The sequence below is a fragment of the Poecilia mexicana genome, unplaced genomic scaffold (assembly GCF_051168715.1).
Source record: "Poecilia mexicana isolate PSO_F unplaced genomic scaffold, ASM5116871v1 scaffold_21, whole genome shotgun sequence".
Taxonomy (NCBI): domain Eukaryota; kingdom Metazoa; phylum Chordata; class Actinopteri; order Cyprinodontiformes; family Poeciliidae; genus Poecilia; species Poecilia mexicana.
Genome location: NW_028263390.1, coordinates 18,487,647 through 18,514,333, shown reverse-complemented (window position 1 = coordinate 18,514,333; position 26,687 = coordinate 18,487,647). Strand labels below are relative to the sequence as shown.

The following is a 26,687-nucleotide window of genomic DNA, read 5'->3' as shown; positions in this document are numbered from 1 at the left end:
TACATGTAAAATGAACATTACGTCTTCATCTTTCTCGCTGCTCATCACTCATTGATCCCAGTTAATCAGAAAACTGATCCATATGTAAGAACAAGTCATGCATTTTGATGCTCATGTTGCTCCATACTTCAGAAAGTTGACCTGATGGAGCAAAACCAATGTGATTTTTGGATTCAGTTCATCAAAATGACCCTGAAACAGTTGAAAATAGGCCTGTCAGGATAACAAATTTTGCTGAGCGATTAATTGTCTAAAAAATTATTGCGATAAACGATAATATTGTCTCAAGACCTTTTGACACTGATTTAATGGAAATGTCGTAATAATGCATGCTATTTCCTTCCATAGATAGATACATTTTATTTTCAAAAGAACACATAACACTGGAACTGATAAACTAAATAAACAAAACCAAAAACAAAAATAAAATGGATTTTCAGTCTCCATTAACAAACAACGTACTTGAATAAAAACTAAACAACATAAAGCCAAAGTGAAAATAAATACTGCATTCAACCAAAAGAGTGTAGATATGAAGTCTGTATACTATATTGCCCTTCAGTAATCACTAGATTTAAATAGAGAAGACGGGCACATCCGACTACCTGATGTAGTAGTTCATACTACATGGGTTTTTTTTGCTCCTTTTTTCTTAGAACATTGGCCGTTCTAAGATTATCGCTGGTGATTTCGTAACCGATCATCCTGCAGTGTGTGGTGTGTTATGGTAGATCGTCGTGGCCGCTCCGATCTAAATCAGGGGTTTCCCCCGACTGGGAGCTTAACGCTGAATGTGACAGGCAGCCAATCAGAAAGCGCGGATTCTGCTCCGTGATTTCTGAGGGGAAATTACGGCGCAACCCAAAATCCAGCGGACATCGAAGATGATATGTGGAAACAACAATAACATTTATTTAACATTTCGTACAAAGAATACAGAAATGACCAGGAGAGGAGTTGGAGCCAAATTGCTACCGCAGTTGATAAACCCGGTAACTTTTCAGCTGTTCTTCGTTAACGTGACATAAATAGGTTACAATGATTTTCATTCAGTCAGAACTTTACGCCACATGCGTCACAGGTAGATTCTAGTAAAGCATTGATTAATGCCTGGTTTTAAAACTAGTTAACTGGACTTGTAGCCATTATTTTGTGCCCAGGTGGCTGGACAACACACGGCACGATCGAAACCGATCGAACCGTTATACCTAGGATTTCTGTGGCTAATGTGTCTCTCAGGTTTTGAAAATGGGCCGACAACTCGTGTAATGTGCGCTGGACATTACACTAAGGAAATGAGGAAGGAAGGGTCAGTAAAGAGCACCGGAGTTGAGCCTTTTTTTATTCAGTGTCATCAACAGAAAGAAAAAAAGGCAGGAAGAGACGATAAAGCCGATAATTAAAATGAGGTTGATAGGTTTAATTTATCGTGCGATTAATTGATTTATCGTTTATCACGACAGGCCTAGTTGAAAAACCCCAGAAAATGTTTTGGCTGTTGACCAGAATATTCAATTTATCTTTGTTTATTCTATTAATTATGCTGCAAGTTTGACTGCAGCTTTAGTTAAACTTATTTTTGTGCTGCTTTTAGTTTTTTTCAGCACTGCAAATGCAAACAATGCAAGCACTCACCAGAATGCTGGAGCAACTTTTCGCAGGCCCACTTCAATAATCTTCTGCGACTACATAGTTGCAAAATGACCTGAATCACATGAGAGATTACAAATAATCAGTTGAGTCATTGTTTTGAAACAAACAGGAGTTACAAACTGCTTTTCTCATGTCCTGTACCTGCTAGTTGTGCTGCTGTGCTCACACTAGCTTGTACATAAACAGTAACACTTGGTTTCAGCTGTGTTAGCATTGACTTTGTCCTAATAAGCAGACCGAAACTAGAGTTGTACTGCTACATAAACATCACAACACAGTCTTTGAGGGTGTAAACAGAGTTACTGTGAGGAGAGCTGAATAATAGGGTGAGCTGTCTGCATAGGTCACAGTGGGATTTTACTGTTACAAATAGGAGCATTAACTAAGGTGCAGACGGCCAGGTTACAGGAGTCAGAATTACAGGCCGGGGTTAGCTATGGGGCGTGGATGCTACTGATCTGAGGAAGCTCAAACACAGCTGGACGCAATACATTATTAAAACACCAAGACCCATGCACTGATAGGTCAAACTTTTTGTCAATATTTATTGTATGCATTGTTAAGTCGTATAAAGTCTTCATTACATTTCGTTTACAAGGACTCTAGTGTTGTTTTTAATGGCACAAATTTAACCAAAATCAATTCATGATTAACACAAAAAACAAAAAAGCACATCTTAACGTTAAGATGGCACTTTCTAGGCAAACGCTATTTCATTTGCCTAGAAAGTCTGGGAGCGCGAAATCAAACTCTCACCAAAAAGGTGAACACTGGTATGCCTAGAAGTCTAGGTCTAAACTCAGTTCGAATGCAGTTTGAATGCATATGTGAATGCTAAGAGAACTAGAGATCACTACAAAAGAAGGCACAGTGGATTACACAACCAAAATAAACGTGTGTGTCCACTAGTGGGAGAAATAGCTCGTCATCTTTTGCCTAAAACAAAAGAGAAAATCGTACAACTGCTAAAATCTGATGCCACTCAATGTTTGCTTCCATTTAGAGAAGAAGGAATTTGCTCTCATGTCTTCTTCAAATGTTTTTATGTCATTTCATTCAATTGTTCTTGGTGTAGCGCCACCACAGGCAAGGGGGAAAACAGGCTGTTCATTTAACGCAGTGCAGTGTGAAAGTGAACCGCACTGGCTAGGAATGTAGCAAATGTTGCAATTCCAGCAAATCCAGTGTGAAAACATCCCAAATTGTGTGTTTTAGATGTTATTATGAATGGAAGAACTGCAATTGTCCTTTATTAAAGACCTGCATCTCTAATATGAATCATGAAGAGGAAACTTTAGCTACACCAGGAGACATTAGAGAAAACAACAGCGATATCTCCAAGGACTGTGTGCAAATTGATCTAAAGTGTTCATCGAGTGAACGCATGAGGGATGAAAAGGTAAAAGTCTCAACAGTTCTCATACTGTAGATGTGATTTATGAGTGGTGGCTAGAATATTTTTATTACCAAAGAAAATCCTGTTTATGGGAAATGTAGTATTTACAGAAACAAGACACGGAAATCTAAAACTGCCTGTACCAACTCTGGAGTCCAAGGCAAGTCCCAGGAGCAGAACAAAAACCTTGACCCACTCAACGCGATGTGATTACATCTGAACAGTGGTTCTGCAGAAACAGATGTGGTTTTAGTGGTTTGCATCATATGGCATTTCATTTTCTCTCTGCCTCTGAAAAAGTCTCTCCATTATGAAACTGAATCACCAATAAACATCTGGTATGTTAAAAAGTCAAAGATGATTGATGCAGAAATTTGAGAAACAGATAGCGACAAAAATTTGGTATCTGGACCATGTCAAGAAATCCAGATATATGTCATAAATTGAGATCAAGGCCCCCAGCAGCTCTTCAACCGTAACTTTTTTGTTGAAATTACAAGATACCAGTGACTGGAGTCTCTCACATCGGCATTTTTTGAAACCAGGTTTCAGAGTGAAACGTTTCTTTAACACCACTGAAGGTGTCAAGATCCACATGCGCAGAAAGTACAGCCTGGGTTTATTCTATGCATGCACAGGCGGATAACGACATAAACAGTTGACACCACCTGCCAATCATTCTAGGTCTGTCTGCAACTGACCAATCAGCGGTCACAATTTGTCCTCTGAACCTCCGTCAACATTGCCGTGGCTCATCATCGCTAATGGCTGCGGTAACAGAGATTTCTAGGAAAATAATAGGAAGTCATGGTCCAACGTTGTCAGTGGTTAACAGCAATTACCCAGAACTTAAAAAAGCAGAAAACAATTTATTATATTTCTTAAAACCCAAACAGAGTCTGGAATAATGCAAAAACTCCATCAACAGACTTCATGTCCAGTTGAATAAAACTGTGATCAACGACAACTACCTATGTTCGTCTGCACAGAGGTAACTGGCAGCAAGCTTCTTCTTTTTTTTTTTGGCCATAATGACACTTACAGATAGTCAAATCAAAGGTAAATAAGTGAAGGTAGCTATGCTTGATTTTATGTGTGTAAATTCCAATGGTAGCTCTATGGCAGCATGAAAACATGCGGGAGTAACTGCTGAGCACCTTTTCATGCTACTGTTTATTTTAAACCATTTTCCAGAGGCAGATTTTAAAAAGTCGGTATAGTTTAAGTCATTACTCACCAGTTTTGTACGTGCAAAATGCGTCGACGCAGCTTTCACATCCAATGACACAGTTTTCACATCCCTTCATTGTTCCTTCGGCTGCAAAATATTTGGGCTTTAATGTTGATTTCTCCGTTGTTTCCTTCAAATAACCTTTCAGACCTGATGTAGGACTTGTTAGAGAATTTTCTTTCCTGTCCATTTACCCTCTGTGGCAGTTTAATATGAAAAAATGTCCACTACCTCTGCCGTTATAACACTAGCTGTGTCCGAATTCAGGGTCTGCATCCTTCGAAGGACGGATTTGTAGGCCGATTACGTCATAGCGTGGCGACAAGGCCTGTCCGAATTCAAAGACTCCTTCAAATGCATCCTTCAAATGCGTCCTTCTTTTCCCCAGATTTGAAGGATGGGTCCGGTGTATCCTTCACGGCCCGCGATATCCCATAATTCATTGCGGGTTCCAACTGGGCATTCAGGCAGAGCGATAATGGCGGTGAATAGCGACAAATTATTTAGCTATATAACACTTTAAATGACACAACGTGATTTGGTTCAACGTTTTTAGGCGAGAATGTAAGTGTGTAAATCTTAAATATATGCTCGGTTCATCAATACATCACCTAATTGCAATATTGCTCTAACATTTTCGGACCTGTCTGCTACCGCTGCTTTAACAGCCAGCTCCCCTCCAGCTGTCAGCCGGCCAGGCGCTCCAGGTTCGGTACACCGAGAGAAAACGCCTAACTCCTGGCACATTGTTATAAAAACTCCCGCTAGCTTTCCCCAATGAGTGGGAGTTAAACACCGATATTATTCAGACAGGTCTGGTTGAAAATGTTTGGTTTACAAAGTATTTCAAAGCAGAGCACATCGGTTTGATTTATTAATTAAAGTTAAGCCTTCAAACATAATAGGTTTATTTAACCGTAATGTCCTATCTGCGATGTGGAGAGTATTATATTTATAAATCAATAATTTGTATTCCTTGTAGAAAAGTGCAGTACACATTTGAACATTTTAGAATCAAACTAAGAGATTTCCTTTTTACTATGGAACATCCTTTACTATAAAAGTTGAAGAATAATATAGAAATCAGTAATACATGACTGAAAAACAAACTTCGGCTCTGTTTTTTTGTTTTTTGTTTCTTCTCCGCTCTCTGCTTCACGCTGTCACGGTTGCTTGGCAACATGAGTTACGCTGAGGTGGGGGCGGGGACAGTTGGTGAAGGCTAGACCTGTCCGAATCCACAGATATTTTTCTTCCGGTCTTAGTTTATTCCCGGCCTTCGAAGGACCCGTCCTACGTAGACCAGTCCTTCGAAGGATGCAGACCCTGAATTCGGACACAGCTACTGTTTGTTGGAGGTTTGCTCTACTTCCGCATGAGGGCGAAGCCGACGTCACGTCAGTTGCTCGACTTAACCTGTTCAGTTTAACTCTTTAACTTTAATTCCTGACAAGGAATACATGTGTTACATGAGCACTTCTTTCATGAAAGGCAGAAATGAGTCGTTGTTTAAAGTGATGTGAAAGCTAACGGGCTAACGTTCATTCGCATCGGATGACATGCTAAAAGCGAAGTGCCATCTAGTGGTGTGGCATGACTACTACAGCTGATTCAAGGTGTCTAAACATGAAACTTTTTCTCGATCAACATATGAAAATACCGACAGTTTCCAGGCAGAAGTCGACCTCGTATTAGGACCACGGGAGATTGAAGAAAAATAGAGTAAATATCTACGAAGAAAATTGAGATTATCTCAGATCTTTTCTACAAAAAAAGATCTGATTATCTCAGATCTTTTCTACAAAAATTTCTGAGTCTGAAAAGTCGAAGCTAGAAAAACGTAGAAATTTTGAGATTGATCTCAGAAATTTTCTGAAAAATAAAAACATGAACATTACTGAGTTTCAAAAGTTTTAAATTTTGTAACTTTTGAAACTCAGAAAACTTCAGTGATCTCAAAATGTGATTTTTTTCAAGCAAATTTTCAACTTTTCAAATTCAGAAGTTTCCTTGTTTTTTTCTAGAAAACGCCTGAGTTATTTTGGTGGAAATGTTTTTCTTTTTTTTCTTTTATACTGGCCCTAATAGGTTTTCACACATGTAAACATAGCTTGAGATTTGAAAAAGATATTATTATGATATCCATAGTAAGGATATTTCAAAAATAAATTTTTATGTAAAACAAAAGTATATAAATAGAGAAATGGAAACAAGCTGACTGACATATTTAAAACGCTCCTGTTTTGTACATTGAAGAGCAGATAAGAATCCCACCTTTCTTTACATGTCAAAGATCTGCGAAGACGCTCTTCATCTCTGCGTGTCCAAAGTCAGCAGAGAACTGCTAACTAATCAGCAGCTGATGACCGCTGGGATCAGGTCACTCTGCAAGCTGCCCAATATCATCTCCCTGCCTCAGAGAGACTCCCAGTGATGAAAAGGCTCCCAGATGGCCGAGGTCAAGCTCTGCTCAAACACCTATTTGTTAAACCACTATTTAACAAATTCCTAAATAAGTTGTCTTTAGCTAGGGCAGACTGGGTTATGTTTTCTAAAATGAAAAGCAGGACTTAAGAACATACTTAACAAGTTTCATTTGTATTCTGTGTTTGTTTAAATGCCTTTTCTGACACTTATTAGTACGTTTTAAATTGGATTTAGCAGGATTTGTTACCATTGCCACAAATATTTAAGCTGTGAGTTTCACTTTGAAATAATTTCACATTTTCTTTGCATTCACAAAAGGGTTGAAAATCTTAATTAAAGACAAAATAATCTTTACTGATTGCTCAAAAAACTTGGCTCAGTGCATACAATCTGGAAAGTTTTAAACTAAAATCAGCTGGATCAACTGCGTTTTTGTTACTGGTAAAATTGGCTACTGTACATACCTGCAAGAAACGTCCTGGTTTGTATGGATTTACTGCATAGAAACACATATTCATATAGAAAATCCTGTTTTTGTTTCCAAAAAGAACAAAGGCTCAGATTTATCACCTGCTTCATTTATCTTTAATAGACGTGTTTTTGCACAGAGAGCACAAATGAGAACTTAATGGCATGTACAACATGCATGTGGAGAGGAGTTCAAAAAACAGCCATTCCTGCCATCCTGCAGGTCAAAGGTCACAATCAGCGCTGTGTTGTTTCACCAGCTGCACCTAGACGTTTCCTGCACGTCCTGCTTAGGATCATGGAAAACCCACATTGCTCTTCCAGAGAGAATAAAAAACTCCACTGCCCTTTACAAACACTCAATGGAATGCAAGGGATGCAGAAAATCACAAAATTAACAGAGGGTGACACCTGAAAGTTGCAGGGAAAAGCAATAAAACAAGGGCATAAAAATGATCGGTTACATGTTTTTAAACTTGAAGTTTGGCCACTTGATGATGGAGAAAATGCATGTTAAGTTAAAGATGTTCATTTATTCTTTAGGATTATGTTTTCGCAGAGCATTTCTCCAGAGAAGCAAGGGAAATTTACAAGGTGTGGTTTTGTAACTATGGGCACAGAGTGCGCTAAGGATCGCACTTATATATTACAAGTTTATTTACGTAAATGCAAGAACCTTTTTTTTCTGATGTAAGCTGCACACAGAGGAGGCAGAAAACATTTTTCAGCAGAAATAAGGTTTTATTTAAACAATGCAATGGATAAATATGAGCTGCTTTCCAATGAAGATGACATTTTGCTTGTTTTCAGAAACTAAAGAAGACAAGCAACAATGATCAGGGGGAGCAAACTGTGAGGCCTAAAACTGACTTCCTGAAAAAGTCTTTTCAAAATAAAGTTAGGTAGGTGAAACTGGAAGCACACAAAAAAAAACATAACCTCAACTAAACAACATCAAAAATTAAATATATGTACTACGACATTATAACATGAAAATACCAATTCACTTTAAACTCTACAGATACATGTAGATTAATGTTACATAAAATCAGATTCTATAAAAAAAAACAAACGGAAATAATATCTTAACTTTGGGATTCAACTTTAAGGTTTCATTAAAATATATTCCACAATATACAGCATGCTCTTTAGTCTGAATAAAGTTATTATTACAAGTCAACTCAATGTTTTATTTTAACCGGTAAAGCTCAAACAATTTTCATATCAAAATAGATAAATCAAAATTGTTTTTCATTTTTGTGACTTTGAATCCCGATTTCTCACAGATTCTGATGCATGAATTATTAAGGTTTAGTTTTTAAAATACTGCCACTGTCTTGATTTATCATTTGCAAGTTCAACTCTTGAACACACGTATATAAACCACATCAGTTTCAGTTTTTGCCACAATGTATTATAAGCCTGGTGGGCCACCAGGCTTTACTTGTGCCCCACCTGTTAGGATCTGGGGAAGGCTGGTTGGGGGGTCTCTAGTTTCTCCACCAGGGGGCATCCTGGGACCTTCTGGAGGGCGTGAACCTGGAGCTGCACACCTGCTGCCACTTACCATCGTTTGGAGGGGTTTATCAGGACGGAGCCGCCGACACTCCAGTGCCAGAGTGTTAGCCTGTGATGGTAATATCATTGTAGCTCACCTCCGACCATCTGTTCTCCGAGTAACCTCCTTTGTGCTGCCTTCTCCTAGGTTGTCGTTCTGTGAAGCCTTGAGTGTCTTCGAACCCCTACGAACCTGGTCAGATTACCTAAGATCCTCGAGACCCCGCGGAGTTTACCCGTTGGTGGCCACGTCCCCGAGACCAGCCCTCAGGTCTGTCGGCGGCAGATCCCTGGTCAAGCGGATCTCTTCCGGCACCTGTCTGAGATCTTCCTCCACTCACCTGTTCCGCCCTCTAGAGATACTCACGCCCTCGTTCCAGCCTGCCGTTCCGGATCCTAGCGGTTCGCCTCTCCGTGCTCAGACGAGCTCACCGGCAAGTAGGTCTCTGGCTGGACTGCAATCCCACCATCACTGCACCCCTCTTACCTGTCTTATCTCCACCCAGAGATCCAGTACCACGCAGACGAGCACCAGTTCCGGACCACCTGTTAGCACTGTATTAAATAAATCACCTTTACCATTACCTGTCTCCAGAGTGTGTTCTGCGCATGTGGGTTCGACAAATTGCTCTCAACATGACACCACCAGACCTACCATTACTTATTTATCTAAGTTTTTTTTTAATGTTTCCATTTTTTAGGACTTTATAGCTGGTGTTCAGATAATAATCTTCCAATCTTTCAATAACATAATTATCAAGTGATATTTTCACATTTCCTGTCGACTTTAAACATTTTTTAACTCAAAAACACGACAGGATGAATGACTGTCAAGTGTCCCAACCACTGGCTTAGCAAGTTTTTTCACAGTTGTGTTGTATTTATAAAGTGCAAATGACTGAAATATAAACTACAACTTTGATAGTGGTAACTTTGCATATTTTGGCAACCTTAATTTCAATCATTTTGTCATGGAAGATACAGAAATGCACATTTTTTAACTTTGTTTTTATTGAAAACAGCAACACAGCAACACCGACCGGCTTGCTGACCAAAAATAATCCACTGGCCTCAAAACAACTGATTTTAGCTCAGCTCTGCTCGCCCCTCCACATACTCCTGTCTCCTGCAGGAGGTGAGACCACCGTCAGCGCTGCCGCCCTTTCCAGAGCTTTAAAGTCGATACAGTAATAACTGAGATATTTTCATAAAATACATCCAGAGAAAGTGTGGCATACGCTGGCTGCACTGCGGCTCAGAAAAGTGTCTGCCGTTTGCAGGTCCTACATCATCCGCAGCTGGAGGCATCAGTGTAACATCCCTGTGGTGCACATGTACCTCCACTAAACCTTAACTTGACTCTTTTTTTTTTAGCTAAAGTGTAACCTAACATTTGCTCAACCGAACCGCTGTTTTAAAATCTGACCCACCTGTCCTGAGTCAGCAACTGATCAGCTGCTTTCAATTTGGTGCTGCAGGAAGCCCCCCTGCTGGGTTGTGGTCTGAGTGTTGCTGCGTGAGTGTGTGGCTACTGCTGCTTCACCTCACCCTGCCTGCCGGCCCGCCGGCCGGCCTGAGCTCAGATTTTCCAGCTGCAAGTCACTCCTGCTAATTAGAACAAGGACTCTCCCTGGTCTTTCGCGAAACCACTTTCACATGAGAAGCTCCGTGTTTGTTCCCTGTAAATGTGCCCAAGCATATGTTACGAGATACTTCCAACCGAGAGAAGACCCATTCCTCTCTCCGCACTTGAGCCAAATTTAAACACAACAAAATGGAAAGAGGCATAATTTGCGCTTCGTCCCTCAAGCGTTTTCACATGATCAGGCCTGACACAGAATAAGGTGAGTTTTTCCAAACCGCAGAAGCTTCAAAATAAGGTGCTGTTGATCTAAACATGAAATAACTCATGAGTCATCGTTTCCAGAATCATCCTGGGTTCGTCTGTGAAGCAGCCGGTCTCCTGTGTCTGCAGGATGCTGCTCGATTAAACGCACTGCACTAACAGATGTTTGTGTAAATAGCAATTGTTGCAAAGAAAACCAAAACACAAGAAGCTACAAAATTGGATATAAACCACATGAATATGAATATATCGATAGCGGTTTAATTTATTTATAGCAGGACACTCATTTTCATTTTGGGCCGTATCCAAAACCTGAATGTTATTAAAGGGCCGGTTGTGCCAGAAACATTGATAAAACCAATTAAATTGTTAAAATATCACTAAATAGCTGTACCGCCAGGATTTTTTGATTGTTTTTTTTTTTTTCAAACAAAATTGCAGATTTTGTGGTGCCAATTTAGAAATATTTGTAAGGACATTTTATGGTATTTTTGCTAATGTATGACGCTAAATGTGACTTTTTATTACTTGCTATATCAATCACAGACTATAACTTGGCATCAAGTAAGACTGCAGTCATTTAAACTCAGTGTTTTTTAGAAAATTTGCAGTAAAATCAGAAAAAAGTGGAAATTTGTTGATTTTGAGGGAATTTTGCAGATTTGTGAAAAACTGTAGGAACTTCTTGATGTAATTTGGAGTCTAAAGGGCCACATAAAAAGCTACAGCGGGCCAGATTTGGCCCCTGGGCCTCGAGTTTGACACATGTGATTTATAGCATCTTTTAGCGAAAGGCAATTCAAAGTACATAAAGATACACAGAACTATTAACAATAAGTTAATAGGTAAAAATAAAATAAAAATAATAATAATAAACTGAGGTTAAGAGTAGACGGCAGCAAATAAAAATGTTTTTAAACTAGTTTTAAAAAAACCTTTAATGTTGGAGTGTTCCTGCAGCGAACACAAAGTTTTTTAACTTTAGTCTTGTCCATGTATTTAATAAATGCTTTAAACAAATTAATATTTGGATGAATCTAAGTTTTCTTCAGTTAAATAGTGAAAAGTATGTTTTATTTGGTACGGGTTGAGTTGTTCCTAACTTTGTTTGGACCCGATCTCTCAAGGATTTTATATACTCAGTAATTTTATTGCAAGTCTGGTTCAGAACTATCAAGTTGCATTTGTTTTTTTTATTTTTTATTTGAATTAAGTAAATATCCAGACAATTAATACTAAAACCATTTTAAGCATCAATTCTTTCTTGTGTTTAAAAGTTGACACAAAGTTCCTTCCAGTTAAATTTGCACCTTAGCATTAGAAACAAAAATAACTAAAAAAAACAAACAAAACAAAAACAGACTGTTAGAATCATTGTGGACTGTTTTATGTGGGCCACAGTAAAACTGGTTTGCTCCACAATGAGGTGACTATTGGAAACATCAAAGAAGGAACACACGGTCTGAGTCACTTTGGGGACTGGAGGACGCTTGTAAACCCGAAAGCATCCCAAAAAATTACAAGAAACCAAGAGAACACTGGCAGTGGAGCCAGGAGCAGAGAGAGTTGATGGAAAAGGTTTAAAGCGATGAATACATACACCAGGCATCCATACAAAAGGCTCCTGCATCAGTAAATACATTAAGTCTGTTTACTGTGTGTGGTTTATTTTGACTTCCTTATGCCAAAGATTTTAAAATGTTGTCCAGCTCCATGTCCTGAAGAGATACTCCAACACAGCTGATTCAAATCTTCCAGTTATCTCAACATGGCTTGAAATCTGCAGAAACCTAATAATGAACATTTCAGGTGTGTTGAACCAGATAAAGAACTTATTTCAATCTGATTTTACACCTGATTTCCCCCTTTGATGGACAATAAAGGCTGTTTCTAACTAAATACTTCATAATTCCTAAGCTACGTTATGCATGTGCAGTACCTACTCTTATTAGCTCATACTGCAAAAACACAAAATCTTACCAAGTATTTTTATTCTAGTTTCTAGAGAAATATCTTACTGCACTTGAAATAAGACAAAATTAGTTTACAAGCAGCATTTTAGCAAGATAAAGGGGCTTGTTTTAAGTCAATAATTTCTTGACTTATTGACTTAAAATAAAAGACATCAATTATAAATGTCTTTTATAATTGAGACATTTCTTCACTTATAGTATGAAGAAATATCTTCATGTTATTTCCTCATATTAATGGAACCAATACTTAAAAATATTAATCAGTATTAAGGAATTATTGACTTAAAACAAGCTCCTATATCTTGCTGAAGAGCTACTTTTAAGTTAGTACATGTGAAATAAGGCATTTACACTAGAAACTAGACCAAAAATACTTGGTAAAACCTATATTTTTTGCAGAGTACATCAATGTACTTCTGAAATATTTTAAAATAGTAATAAAGTTGATTTCTAGGTCAATATTTTATTATGCTTTCATCAGCATCATGCATGTTTCTGAGTCAGCATTTTCCAGCTATTCTTGTCATGTTCATCTGTGTGTCAAACATCCTGTTTGGTAATGCATGCAGTGGAAAGCACAGTGTTTTGCTGTTATATCCAGCAGATGGGGATAAAACTCCAAAATAGAGGTTTAGAATAATCTTACTTTTAATGCATCTCCTCACAGCACAATGTTGCATTAGGGAAACGTATAGAGAATGAAGACAAAACCCGTTTTGAATGCAAATATAGTCTTACCAAACAATACACAAGTATTTTTTGTCTAGTTTCAAGTGCAAATATTTTTAATACACTTAAAATAAAACAAAACTAACTTACAAGTAACTTTTAAGCAAGATATAGTACTTTGTTTTAACTCAATAATTAATGAATATTGCTGAAAAAGTACTTGTTCCATTGGCAGATTATTTCACTTATAATGTGGGAAAATGTCTTGTTATAAGTGAAATAATCTGCATCAATATTAAGAAATCATTGACTTAAAACAAACTCTTTCTTGCAGTAAAGTTACTTCTAAATTTTGTGTTTTCTTATTTCAAGTGTACGAAGGTATTTGCACTAGCAACTAGAAAACAAAACTTGGTAAATTTTTGTGTTTTTTTGCAGTGTGGCCACAAATCCTAATTAAATTCTGAAGAGAATTTGCTTTCCACAACACAATTTCCTCACCATGTTTCTGAGCTTGGAAAAATGCACAAAGCAAAGCCAGCTGTGTTTTCTGGGTCACATTGGAAATGGATCAAATGATGTCCATGTTCATGTGGGCTGACTCAGCACAGAAACTGTCTGTTTTGCAAACGTAGGGCCTTTAAAAAGTATCTAAACCTCTTGGACTTCTTGGCATCTCGTCTTTGGAGATACTGGACGTTTTCTTCATCTTAAAAATAATCTTTTTGGAAGGAATTAGTTTGCTTTTTGGATCATTATGTTAAGGGTGAGAGCAATCTTTTGACTTGATACCTGCCGTAACAAGTTAAAAATGTAGCCAGTTTCTGGTTTAATGGGTCAGAAATGAAACAATTTTTATGGCTCAGAAAGATGTGTCCATGTCAGAGGTCCAGCCCTGATCTTTTGGCCTGCTCTTTTTATCTGTTCACCTTCGTTTTCCTTTTATTTTGTTCCTCCCTTTACGGCAAACAAGTCTATAATTGTCTTGAGCATTAACTGTTTAACTACCTGTTAAAACAGATTTGTAGACGACTTTGAGAGTTTTCACTGTGAAGTCTTAACGACTAGAGACCAGGAGACTATGCTAATGAGCACAATATGAACAAGATTATCATTTATTCCCTAAATATGAGGTTAATATGTAAAAGGATGCTCAATGTGACTCTGTACCTAAATCAAGCATAACAAATCAGATGGTACAGAAGTTAACCCTTTCATGGACAGCTGTCTAAAAGTCATTTTCTTGTGCTTCTTGTGGATTTTTATGTTACAAATGCAAACAGACCACTGAAGTGGACACTAATGCATCATGAAATACACTATCAACTACTGGCCATCAGCTGCAAATGCAAGAAATTATTTTTGTTAAATCCAATATGGCTGACATGAAAGCATGCCAGCCGACCCGGTCCCTCCTTCTACTGTAGACGACTCTTGCAGGTAAACAAAATATTGTGACATCAGATAACCCCTAAAGAACAATACTACTGATGCATTTTTCAAATAACATCTTTGCATTTGGGGAAAATTACAATTGATCACCTAAAAAAATAAAATATTTTTTCCTGCCATTTTTAATGCCTTAAGAAAATAAAAAAGGAAAGAAATCTTAACACAAAGGATCGTAATTCATGCATGAAAGGGTTAATTATCCAGGTGGATTTTTTAAAGAGGCTATGCATGAATAAGTATGTTGTTTACTTCTCTTTTCACTCAAAAATTACTTTATTACTTTATTAGATTTCTGTCATGATTTGTTGGTGTTATTATTGTCACCAAAATATTTCCGTACAGGTTAATCAATTTGTGTTGAGTCTATTTCAAACATGAGCCACGTGTATGAAAGCTTAATAAAAAAAAACCTTAACATCCATCAGATATATATTTTTTTAGATTTCATCAGTTTTACTTTGAATCTCAGTTTCTTCTGCATAATCTGACTTTTCACTGTCATTTCCCCATAATATCAATACATTTTAAAACCACCTGCCATGTTAACATGCAGCCTCTGCCTGCCTGCACACATCAAATGCCTACCAGTGAGTCTGTGAGGGTCTAAAAAAGATCGATGGGCATCTGTCAGCTTGGTGGTTGATCTCTGAGTCACAATGCTCCCACTCAGATTCCTCGCATGAATCTGCTTTAAACCCCCTCAAAGCGCCGATGCTTTGATAGCAGATGTCACGGAAACATGAAAAACAGAGAAATATGGCATGTGATGACTGTTATGTAAGTTTAATGATCAGAAATGCCCCTGGAGGAGATGTTCAACGGATCCGTGAACTTTTAACACTTATGTTGTCGACTAAATTAAAACTCTTCCTCCTGTTTCTAAGAACTGAAGATCAGATGAGTCCATATAATAAACTCCTCATTTTTCTGCCCAGTGTAATATTTATTAAAAGATTTAAAAGCTTTGCATTTTAAAGCATGGGAAGGTCTTACTTATGGGTAACTGCTGCCCCCTGCTGATCGATCAGTATTGGAAAAAAATGAAATCACAACTCATTTTTATACCCAACGTTGTAATTTTTAGGGCTGGATTTTGTTAAACCTTTGAGATGCTTCATAATTTAGTTAAATGGTCCTCTAGACAGGCTGTCATGCATATTTTAGGTGTTTTCCTGCTTCTGCAAACCTGATTTCAATTATTGGCTGTTTAGCAGTCTGTTGTTGAACTGCAATTATCTGAATCAGGTGTGTTAAAGCAGGGAAACATATAAAAACATGCAGGATTTTAGCTACCATCTACTTAATGCTGAGTTTTTTTTATAATTGACTTTCAGGGAATTGCATTGTTTGACTGTAAATACAGTTTAATCCCTGTGCAGCTTAGATTATCAAGCATTTTTCATAAATTCAGCTGAAGAAAATAAAATTATAGACTGTTTTTGTGATAGGCTGCTCAAAAACATAAATGCAAAATGGTGTAGTTCCCTTTATCATGGGTTTGCTGGGTTTCTTCATCATAATGTCAAATGTGGGTAAATATAGATGCAGCAAATCATCTAAAGAGATAAAACACCTTGAATATTTCTCTTCATGTCTGGATCTTCTGTGGATAAATTTAGAAAATGAAATGTCAAAGTCTATCAGTCTCATGTGTGCAAAAAAATTAGAATTACCACCATGTTTCAGGGCTAAATGTCATCTGTCTGCTCTGGTGAATAAGACTGGAAAATGTGCAGCTTTTCAGATAGTTGCAATTTTGCAAACAAAAGCAAAAAAGAAGGCTTTGCTTCTTTTTTTCTCTCTTTTCAGTACTTGTGTAATACCTGTGCATTAACAGAGCTTTTTTGAATAAAAGCATGAACTAGCTGCATATAACGCAACAGAACAATTATTTTTCTTTCTAACATCAAACTCATGTTTTCACCCCAATGTAACAGTAAATGTAACAGGTTCAAACTAAATATTTAGCTCACTAACTAAATGCTTAATTTGGGGAAAAATGTTTAAATTGACAGTAAAGGTAAATAATTAGCTAGTGTGCTACATATTTAGCTTGGATCTAATTATTTATTTAGCAAGCTAAATATTAAGCTTCTAAGTAAATAGCCCCAAACTTAATATTTGCCTAGCAAGCTAAATATTTATTTCCAAACTAAATGTTTAACTTGCTAATTAAATGTTAAGTTTAAAAAAAGTACAAATTAATAATAAATAAGGTCAAAATTAAACATTGAAAGATTAAACGGTTGAAACAAGCCCACACAGCACATGACTTACAATCGATAGTACCCACACAGGCACATCAGCTAGAAGAAAACAAACACACCAAGTACAATACTTTCATTCTATTGGCTGAGAGGTTGCTAGGCGACTCTGTCAAAAAGGCAGCGCTAGGTTTCGTAAGCGAACAGAAAGTCCAAGCAGAGATTAAGTGTGAGTGCAAGGAGATATTTTGAGTACAAGCATAAGTTTTGAGAAGACAGACATGAAGTCATGCTTTCAAAATAAAAATGTAAGCAAAAGTATTTAAAGTTTTGATAACAAAAGACATGAAATCCATTTTTCAGTCTGAAAATGTGTGCTCTTGGATTATGGCAGAAAAATTTGATTCTTTTTCAAGTATTGCAGGTTGAATACAAATTTCTGCTTCTGCTGAATTATGCTACATCTTTTGCTACATTTTACTATTGTACTTTATCAAACATTTCACCATTTTACTATTTCAGATATTTTACTATTGTACTTTTTGAAATATTTCAGATTGCATATAAATTTCTACTTCTGCTGAATTGTTATATCTTTTACTAAATTTCACTATTTAGCAAAACATTTCTACCATGTATGACTGTTGCTTTCTTCTGTTTTTTCCTACTTCTTATGCTTTGTTCTGCTCTTTCTTGCATAATCTGCAGCAATCATTCTGCAGATTTGCATTCTCACAGCTGTTTCGCTAGGAACAGCAATTAGCATGTGTGTGCTTAGTTTTTGTTTCATGGGTTAAAATAAAGACAAAAACTGAATAAATAAATTACTTCTTGTGTTCCTCTTCATGTGATTTAAAACTCATGTCACGTTTTTAGACTCTGTTCAGGGAAAATATCAACCAAACAAACTGAACCATGAATGTAAAGTCAACCAGCCAGGAAATGTTTCTTTTTCATTCATTTATTTTGCATTTCTGAGGCAAAGAAAGATCAATTGTGGAGGTCAAAGCCAGGTGAGAAAAAACAAAACGATTAATTTATCGTAATTCTACAAACCTGTGAAACAAACTGATGAAGATACAATTATGAAATTATGTCTCATAGGAAATTTGATGAGAATTTTATTTCATAATGGTTTATGTTTTATTTAAGCCGTTGTTCTGCTTATCCACCCCATGTATTCACACACATCCATGACTCTAACTGGTTCGTCACATGCATTTTGTCCGCTTTCAGAAAGCACACCGTAAATCATGTTGTTGAACATCGCTGCTGAGCCAGAGTCACCCTGTTGAAAAATGCATAACAATACATTTATTTATGTTGTAAAACAGAAAAGTCTTCTAATCACTGGAGAGAGATATCGAAGAAACAAACTTACATGACATGTATCCTTGTCTGGTGCTGCAGTAAGGAATATTTTCCCACATGGCGGCCAGAAGAAGGAAACGGCAACAACTTTCATGTTGACACACTGAAGACGTGTTGGAAGAGCAGCATCGAGTACTGTAGAGAAACATGACAATCATAAACATGTTCGTCACTCGACCTTTTCTGGAGAGGCAGAAAAACATTTTATTCTCATAACTTCAATGTTTCTCTCACGTCGCTCATTATTGGGGCCGGCTGTCGTTATTCCCTCTCCTACCAGCTGAACATCATCGTCTCTAAAACACAAGAAGAATAAAATGTAACAATACAAGATAACGATGTAATGAAGAACAATGAAAGAACAGGAAATGAATCCATGAAGGACTTCATCCACTGACACACGAGTGTCCACCTCCAGTCCTCAGTGAAGTGAAGGTGTCCTGCGTCCTTTACATGTGTCTCTGGTCAAACACACCTGAGCTAAACGGGTTCTGATTCTGCTAGTGGCCTGATTACCTGACTCAGGTGTGCTGGAGCAGAGGCACCAGGACTGGAGACAGAAATCCTGAAGTCACGTTTTTGGTCAGAGAAAGACTTACACTTTAAGACGATGACTGCAGTCTGGTAGCTGAGCGGGTTGGACATCTGTTACTGGTCTCCGAAGCTTCAGCAACATGATGTCATGCTTCTCGTCGTGGGCAACATAACTCACAGGATCTTCTCGGATTACCGTATTCTGATGTATAGCAGTCTGTGGATGAACTTTTAACATTACTACGTTAATCCTGCAGAAAAGGTTAGATTATAATGAGCACACAGAAAACCTGATCATCTGCAGATAAAACTGTCTTGATGTCTCTTTCCTACCATCCAATATCCGACTTCCAGCAGTGAGCTGCAGTCAGGATCCACTGAGGGTGGATCAGAGTTCCTCCACAGCGGGTTTTTGCTTTACCCATGCTGCCCACCAGCCGAACATGATAAAGATGCTCCTTCTCATCACAGTCATGACCTCCAATGATTCTCTTCTGCAGAGAAACATCTGAGTTCACTGAAACACCTGAAGAAGAAAAGGGGGAAGTTTGAGAGTCACAGAGAGCAGCAGCCTCCCTGGAACCAGTGGAAATGTCTCCAGTGCTTCAGACTCACCCAGCCCCAGCAGCAGCAGAACCTTCAGCAGAGCCATTGCTGGTCCAGCTTCCTGTGAATATCTACAGTCCTGCAGCAGCTTTTAAACTCTGTTCACAACTTCCTTCTGGACAGGAAGCCACCAATCAGGACGGACACTAATCTGTCCAGTCACAAGATAGACACCGATCTGCGCTGTCATCTGCATACAGAGGAACTCATCGCTCTAAAGAAAAACGTTCTTGTTCCATTGACGGATTATTTCACCAATAACAAAACATTTTCCCCCTAGTATAACTTAAATAATCAGCCAATGAAACAAGAACCTTTTCATCAATATTAAGGAATTAACTTAAAAGAAGCAACTCCTATATTTTGCTGCAAAGTTTCTTGTAAGTTAGTTTTGCCTTATCTCAAATGAACTGAGAGATTTGCACTAGAATCTAGACTACAAATAATTGGTAAATGGTTTCCAATCTATACAAGAATTCACATCTGCCTTTGCTCCCAAAAATAGTATCATTTTGTATATTGGGGAGCTGTAAAAATGACCCTCTATACAAACAGAAAAGGGTTTGCTTCTTTTATTTGGAAAAAGAACAATATTACAGTGCTGGGTGGTGAAGCAGCATTTGCAAAATTCACAGAAATTCATCCAATTGACATGACGCCGGATCCACGCCATTGCAGAAGTAGCTGTCCTCCGACAAGCAAACTATTATGGCAGAGATAACAAACTTTAATGCATTACCCGAGACATTTTTTTGAGTCAATTTTGCCTTGTAAACCAACACTGAGGCAAAGAAAATTATCTAACTAGTCCTACATCAGGTCTGTAAGGTTAGTAGCGGGAAACAACGATGAAGCCCAAGAGGAAAACTGATGAGGGACACAAAGTCTGGTTGCATGTACAAAATGGGTGAGTAATGACTTAAATAATACCGGCTTGTGAAAGTATGCCTTCAGGAAAATGCTTAAAAACAAAAAGTAGCATAAAACGATGTTTAAATGTAAATACGGCAGTTACTGCAGTCTGTTTTCATGCTGCCTTAGAGCTACCGTTGGAATCTACACCATAAAACTCTGCATAACTAGCTTCATTTATTGATCTGGAAATGATTATGTCAATGTTATGACAAAAAATGGGACGTTTACTACCGGATGCCTTCGTGCTGACTAACGTGGTAGTTCCGTCCATCAGTTTCATTCAACTGGACGTGAGGTGGGCTCATTTCTTGCGTCATTCCAGACTTTTTTTTGGTTTTGGAAATGTAATAAATTGTATTCCGCCCTCTACACATTCTGGGTAACGGCTGTCGGGATTGCATATTCCCCACTGACAACTTGGGCCAGGATTTCCTATTATTTTCCTCAAAATCTCTCTGACCGCAGCGTGTTTGCTATGATAAACACTGTCAATATTGTCGGAGATAAGGAGCGTGTACTTGCGACGCTGATTGGTCAGTTGCTGACAACTGTCCTGGAATGATTGGGGGAGGATTGCTCTACGTCATCAAGGGGGCGGAGCCCGTGCCATGTAATGAAATAAAAACTTCTGATTTTTAAAACACATTTAAAGAAACCTACAGTAATATTTTAACTGATGTGATTTTTTTTTTAATTAAAAACACAGACCTCAGTTTTTCTTATTGCTTTGATGTATTTGTGAACACAGGGAGAAAACAATATGTTTTATGTGGTTAAAAGTTAGGTTGGTATGAAGTGGAGCTAATGTGCTAAAAAAAAAAATCAAGTTATAAGGACAAACATAAATACAAAAAAATAGTAAAACAAAGCCCTGATGCTATATTGTGAAAAACAAAAAGACTAATGGAACTAAAATGTCCTTCATAAAAGAAACTAAAAGTCTGGTGATTACAGATAAGAAATGTAACAAAAAATTCATAAGGAACACTCTGTTATTGACAAAAGGACTCTTTGTCTTTTCTCTATCTGTTTTATCTGTTCACACGCACACGGCTGCATGCTGACATGACGATAACATTTAAGACAGTCACACATAAACACTGATTAAGGCAGTGAACTCGAGGGACTGATTGATATAATTTGGCAGTAAAAACTGCATTGATTTGATTGATAATATAATATTTAAGCTCACTTAGTGTTTAGTCTAGACCAGTGTTTCTCAACCCTGGTCCTCACTGCCCCCCTGCTCTGCATGTTTTAGATGTGCCTCTATTCCAGAACAGCTGATTCAAATGATTGCATGACCATCAAGTACTGCAGAAGCCTGTTAATCACCCAGAGATACAATTCAGGTGTGTGGCTGAAGAGAAATACCTAAAACATGCAGGACAGGGGGCCGCTGAGGACCAGGGTTGAGAAACACTGGCCTAGAATCCAGAGGGCCACATAAAAAGCTTCGGCGGGCCAGATTTGGCCCACGAGCCTTGAGTTTGATACATGTGATCTAAACAATGTCGATACCTGAAGGTACTGATCAATATCAGCCTTTAAATTTCTCCTAACCACCAGAAATAGTGTGATTGTGTTTCTCGAAAGGCCTTTTCCTACTGCTGGTGTCTGGATGTGTAAGTCTGCTGCCGCTGCCTGATTCTGACACAAACCCGGCATGAGAAGCCGAGAGCAGAAGACGCTCCAGGCGGTCACTGACCTCCCAGTGGGTGGAGGCTCAGTCACCTAAATATCCCTGACAGGTCAGGAAAACACTTTTGTTTTAGTCTGTCGGGTTTTAGCCTCTAAAACAAAAGGTGTGGTCATACCTACAGATATCCAGAGCTTCATTTGTGCAAATGATAAATTGTCCATTGTTACATCTGTGCAGAAAAAATTACTTTTACTTTTTTTATTATTTCTTTCAGTGCAGGTTATATAAGAGCTCAACCCACTCCTGCTTCTGCCATTATTATCATCATCGTCATCCTCATCATTTTGAGAATTGAGAGAAAGGTTTCCATGGGGATATTTTTTGGTTCACCATTACGCTTAATTGTTTGTATGTCTTTCTGCTTCTCCATTCACCACTTTACTGTCTCTCATAGATTTTCCTCTTAAAACAGAAAATAGATTTAAATTGCAACGCTTGGAAACAAATGGTAAGAATATGTTTTTCTAAAAACTGCAAAGTATCTGCATGAGTCATGGCAATTTACAAATCAATTCATGATCTTTACAGCCGTTTTTTTTTGTATTTTGTCATTATATACTCAAGTGTCTTCAAAATATGAGGTGACGAATAGATTGAATTTTGTTGGATTCATATGCAGCAGCATAAATGGAGAAAATCAATCCCTCAGCTGAAGTTGCAGAACACAAGAAATGTCAATAAAATGATCTGTTTAACATGTTCCCACTCTGCCAAAGAGTCCAATATGTTATTGAGAGCCTGCAGCAAACTTCTGCTATTAACCTTCCAGAAACTTATTTTTGTCTGAATTGCTTTGTTAATAGTTGCTGCAGATGCTTCACACTAATGCTAGTAAATCAATGTGGTTCTCTAGACAGAAAATGTTGATTTGAAGGTTTTGTATAGGCTCTTTTCATACCTTTAATCTCTCATCACTTCCATGAAAAGCAGAACTCCTCCACAAATATATATATTTTTCTTTCCTACTTTGAGAATAACATCTGTCTGGTCGATCTAGATTCTTCTGTTTCTTCTCGTCCTGCAGAAAATGTGTTTATTCCTGGGTGCTGCTTTGTATTTGATGCACCTTTGATGCCTGAAAGATACTAAAAGGCTGATAGCTGGTATTTTTATCCTGTTGATCATCCAGTGAATGACAGGATGAATTATTACAGCTAAAAGGATACATGCACACTGACGTAGTAGACTGCTGTATTTTTGTTTTTGAGTAAAAATATAGCAGGGATGAAGCATAAAGTTTCTGTGGTGCATCTCTGACCAAGGAGGTGATACGGAGTCCCCTAGGGGACATGGGGGATTTTGTTTTTCTGAGATCTCTCGCAAAAATATACTGATCAGTTCATGGATCAAAATTGAATATTAAATACCTACTACGCAGAATATAGCATAATATAGCAGAAACTACGGTGGCCGTAGTATCTGCTATATTAAAAGGTTTTCGTGAATTTTCCATCTTGTTTGTGAGATATCTGAAGTTTTACATCTTTTTTTTTGGACAGAAATGCACCACAAACCTATGTGCAAAATGCAAAAGCAAAATAGGCCAAACATGGGATTTCCCTCTCCCCTCTAAGACGTAAACAAACTCTCCTTCAGAAGGAAAGAAAGAACAACTACTTCGAAATTATTTAGACTATTTCTGAGTTATTTTCGTGGCGTAATAAAGTCATATCTGACAGTTTTTATTGTCTGTTTTGTGTTGCTAGTCTGACTGGTTAATAAAGGACCGTTTTCATGTGCAGAACCATCTCAACCTTACACAAACGGACATAAACATGCAGTGAATAAATTGATTTTGTTGCAAAAATGTTCTAGCAGAAAAGTTTTCCTAAGGTAAAATGAGCTGACTTTGTAAAGTATGTACTTATTTTATCCAGAGCATATCTTAAAGGGGGATAGCAAACAAGAACAGCCTGCTTGTAATCAGCTGTATTGGGAGAAGTCTTAGAGAGTGCTTTAAGGAAAGAACAAGGTGTGACCGAGTGATTCAGCCTCACCTCTGCAGGAGCCCGTCAGGACCTGCTTTTATGTGTCTGTAAAAATACATCACTGGTAAGAGATGAGGTGAGGTGGCATCAAGCTGAATTTTGAGGCTGTTGCGTGTCCAAATTGTCGATTTTACCCTTAGCAACTGTTTATCCACATTGTGCAAAAATAAAAAATAAAAAATGCAAAGACCTACAGGATGTTGGTTCAAAAAGGTTTTATGTTGATGGATAACAATGGAGAGTATTGAAAATGGAAAATGGGTCAAAATGACCTGAGAGTTGTGACACTGGTTACAGCTGAAGTACCGACATTCACAAAGAGAAACAGCTCTTCAGTCTGAGACGCTGTGATGTTTTCTATTATACTTTCACCCAATATGTTTTTCTTTTAAACACTTCTTGGCAGAGTCGTGCAACATATGCAGACCACATTCAGCCTGAAGTCCTGGTTTGCGCTCAGTACCATCAGAAAAAAAAAAAAAAGATTGATTTTTGTGTTTATGTGTTTTAAGTATCTGCTAGTAAGCAACAGAATCATAAAGTAGCTTGACTCTTGGGGAAACTGAAAGTCAGAAGTGTTGAAACTATGCTACTGCAGCCAATAATATGACTACAGTCATTTTATTGGCTGTTGTCAATAAAATGAACTATAGCCAAAAACACTTTTTTGAGTGCAGCCGTCACAGGTTCGATTTCCGGCCTGATGACCTTTCCCCCTCTGTCATTGCCCAATTTCCTGTCTACTTACTCTCAAATAAAGGCCAAAGAAACTTTGAAAAAGATCCTTTATTAGTTTACTTCTCTTTTTGAAGAAGTAAACTAATAAAGGATCTTTTTGAAAATATTCTTAAAGTAAGACTGACTTAAATTAGTCATTTTTAAACACAATGAATTGAGTAAAAAAAATATAAATTTAGTTGGATAAACTTAATTTAACTACTTACCAATTGAAGCAATTAATTTAAGTTGGTTCAATTAATTTCTTTTTACAGTGTAACAATGCAGAGGGAGAAAACATTCAGTAAATGTTGGAGTTTAGATACCATCTGACGATCTGTAAGAGTTTCTTAAGCCATCTAGAGTTTGAGTCAGTTACCTTTGCATAAGCACGGTGGTGGAGGGGTGGTTATATGGGAATACATTACTGCCATCAAGCAAACTCTTAACTCATCTGCATAAACACATTTTAAGATTTATTTTAGAAATTTTGACACAGTGAAAGCACATTTTGATTTTATGTTTCAGACGTTTGGGCTGCAATCTGGACCAGAAACGACCCTTAACTTCACTTTCTCTGGAGAAATGAAACCCAAGCTGAAGTGTTCGCTCCCATCTGCCATCAAACTCTGAGTCACTGCAATACCATCACTCTGTGTTTTTGTCCCTGACACGTCCCCACACGTTACGTCAGCACAGAGGGAAACACTGGAGCTGTTTACACCAGGAGCTGCTCCACAGCATCTGGGTTACCTGTTGTCTAGCAACCGCCCTGTTTAAATCAGGCCCAGCTTCCAGTTACTCAGAGTAATAGCTACTTAAAAAAAAAGAGAGAAAGGGGGGAAAAAAGGAAGTGGTCATGAGCGTGTGTTGCATCTGTTCCTGAGTGGCGGCTGAAAATAGATTTCCATGATAACATTAGGATTTATCTACTTCAAAATGAGCTCCGACAGGAGGAGATATAATAAACACTCATCTTTGTTATGCATTCATATGAAACAATCAAATGTAATCCAGTGCAACAATATTTCCAAATGATCCAGAGAAGCGAAAACTGACAAATCCTGGCAGTGGAAGTTGAAAAGTAGAAAGCAGAAATGGTTTTGAAAGCTATATGTTCGTTTATTGTGTTAAACGAGAACGTTTCTACTTTACTTTAAGTTGACAAACGCTCCAGCAGAAAAGAAAAATGACACTATAGTCTAAATGGACATAATGCATCTCCCCCTGTCGCTTATTTTATAGCTTAATAACACCACCGAATTGATTTTTTTGTACCGACAGCAACCGCAATACAAACACAATCTCACTCAACTACGACGACTTTCCATAGAGACAAAGACATGGACGGGAAAAACACTCACGACCTGAATACCAACTACAACAGTTCCTACTTTGGTTACAAAAACCTAATGCTGATTACAAATACAGATTTGTTCTTCTGTTACTCAATAATTCTTCATGTGCTTTTTCTTATGCGGCCTGCAAAGAAGATTAAACCGTGCTTACACAGTCTGGATTGCAGCCCAAATAATTTCCTGCGCTCTAAGAGTCTGTAGCAAACCTCTGCTGATTTCCTCTAGAGTTTCTCTGCATATTAGGAGACACTCTTCCAGGCCAAAAGGAGAAGACAGTATTCTGTTAAGATGGTTTTAAATGATGAAATTAAGGGAAAAGTCTGCATTCACATTGGATTTCTGCTTTTCAGAGGCAGTAAGCCCTAAACTCTTAACGAAAAGCTATTGCTTCCCTGCAGAGTCTGGCAGAACAGAAATGCTTACAGAAACGTCTCCTTATGTGCAACTTGTTTGCACCATTTCTTGGTCCAACAATGGTTTAAGACAAACAACAACAAGCCCCAATGTTCTTGTTGAAAATCATCAGGACTGTCCCCATTTGATTTTTTAAATTTATTTTTTAAAATCTTGTTATGGAATCAAACTTTCTTTTGCATTTCAAAAATTCAATTAGGCTACGT

General features: G+C 37.8%; 1 protein-coding gene and 1 long non-coding RNA gene across 2 annotated transcripts; one reads left to right on the top strand and one right to left on the bottom strand.

Annotated features, from left to right (window-relative positions):
• The first annotated feature begins 8,635 nt into the window (after nt 1-8,635).
• LOC106913271 (uncharacterized) lies at nt 8,636-9,348 on the top strand. Its single transcript, XR_015761868.1, has 3 exons — nt 8,636-8,810; nt 8,881-9,170; nt 9,239-9,348. It is a non-coding gene; the product is annotated as an uncharacterized LOC106913271 (long non-coding RNA).
• An 8,653-nt stretch (nt 9,349-18,001) lies between these two features.
• LOC106929403 (alpha- and beta-fibrinogenase OhS1-like) lies at nt 18,002-19,446 on the bottom strand. The gene is made up of 6 exons (XM_015006331.2): nt 19,397-19,446; nt 19,115-19,307; nt 18,847-19,032; nt 18,482-18,543; nt 18,258-18,382; nt 18,002-18,164 (listed from the first exon to the last, which is right to left on the bottom strand). The coding sequence occupies exons 1-6, from the start codon at nt 19,431-19,433 to the stop codon at nt 18,024-18,026; spliced, it is 744 nt and encodes a 247-aa protein (XP_014861817.1). The 5' UTR covers nt 19,434-19,446; the 3' UTR covers nt 18,002-18,023.
• Nucleotides 19,447-26,687: the final 7,241 nt, after the last annotated feature.